Raw genomic sequence first — 1,290 nt, forward strand, 5'->3', positions numbered from 1 at the left:
CCAAAGTAGGTGTGCAGTCGCTCTGCTCTCTCCAACAGAGAAGCACAGCAATTTTGCGAATTTTTTTGATAAACCATAATTAAGAAAATGATTTTTACTGATCCAGTATGATTGCTGTTTTTAAAAAAAAAAATAGAAGGACCGGGAGGCTCCTCCGGTCTCAACATTTTATTTTTCTCAAGACCGGAGGAGCCCTCCAGTCTCCCATAATTATAACCAATTTCCATCCATTATAATTCGGGCGCCATAGAAGATCAATATTTTGCAAGACCGAGTGGCCGGTCCGGTCCCAATATTTATTTTAATCCAGGACCGGATGGCTGGTCCGGTCTCTCCCAATTTTGCTATCACTGTTGGAGCCCAATATATATATTTTTTTAGAAATACTGGTAGCAGCTACCAGTAGTTGCATTAAAATAAAATTTTGATTACATCCTTCGTAATTCTACTATTACATTCAGCACCCATTAAAGTAATTTATTCAGACTATTTCTTTCCCTCTCCACAACATTTGAGCCACAACTCTCCTTCTTCCCATACTCTCTCTGCCAGAATATTGCTTGGCAGTGATTTCCCTCTGAAAATCTGCTCATTTCGTTGCCTCCATATCCCCCACAGCACCGCCATCTTCCTTACCACCCATTCGCTTTTACTTAGAAGCCCCTGACTTCTTACTATATTCCAAGATTGGGACCATGTCTCTTGTATCGAAGTGGAGCCTTGTCTCATTTTAATACCCCTCTTCCCTTCAATTGTTCTCCAAACTTGATCTGCATATGTACATGTGTACATTAGGTGCAGGCCCGTCTCCTGTTGTCCCTGTCGGCACATTTCACATTGTAACTGACAAGGGATACCCCTTCTTGCCAACACATCACGCGTTAATGTTCTTTCTTGCAGCATCAAGTAGGTGAAAAACTTAACCTTCGATGGTGCTCTGGCATGCCAAACCTCCATAAAATTCCATCTGGTTAGGCCACCGAAAACCATCACTCTATAAATCGAGGTTGCCGAATATACCCCCTGCATCCCCCATCACCAAATCAACAGATCTTGTTGACCTGTAAAGTTTAGCGACTCCAGTTCGAATGTATGAGGTCGCTGGGATTGTGACATAGCTGCCTCTCGCAGAGACATTCGTTGCGATCTTGGCCTGGGAAGGCCATCTTTGTATGCTCTCAATGGCTCCTCTGCCCATGTGTCAAACCAGTACGCGATTGAGCGGCCGTCCCCCACTTCCCAAATTGCACACCAGTGAAAAATGTGCTTGATCTTGATGAGGTAATTCCA

The 1,290-nt window shown here is 43.6% G+C and overlaps 1 protein-coding gene across 1 annotated transcript; it reads right to left on the minus strand.

Moving 5' to 3' along the window:
- Nucleotides 1-486: 486 nt before the first annotated feature.
- LOC144558548 (uncharacterized) lies at nucleotides 487-990 on the minus strand. The gene has a single exon (XM_078307392.1). The coding sequence runs from the start codon at nucleotides 988-990 to the stop codon at nucleotides 487-489; it is 504 nt and encodes a 167-aa protein (XP_078163518.1).
- Nucleotides 991-1,290: the final 300 nt, after the last annotated feature.

The sequence above is a fragment of the Carex rostrata genome, chromosome 8, assembly GCF_964058835.1.
Source record: "Carex rostrata chromosome 8, lpCarRost1.2, whole genome shotgun sequence".
NCBI lineage: Eukaryota > Viridiplantae > Streptophyta > Magnoliopsida > Poales > Cyperaceae > Carex > Carex rostrata.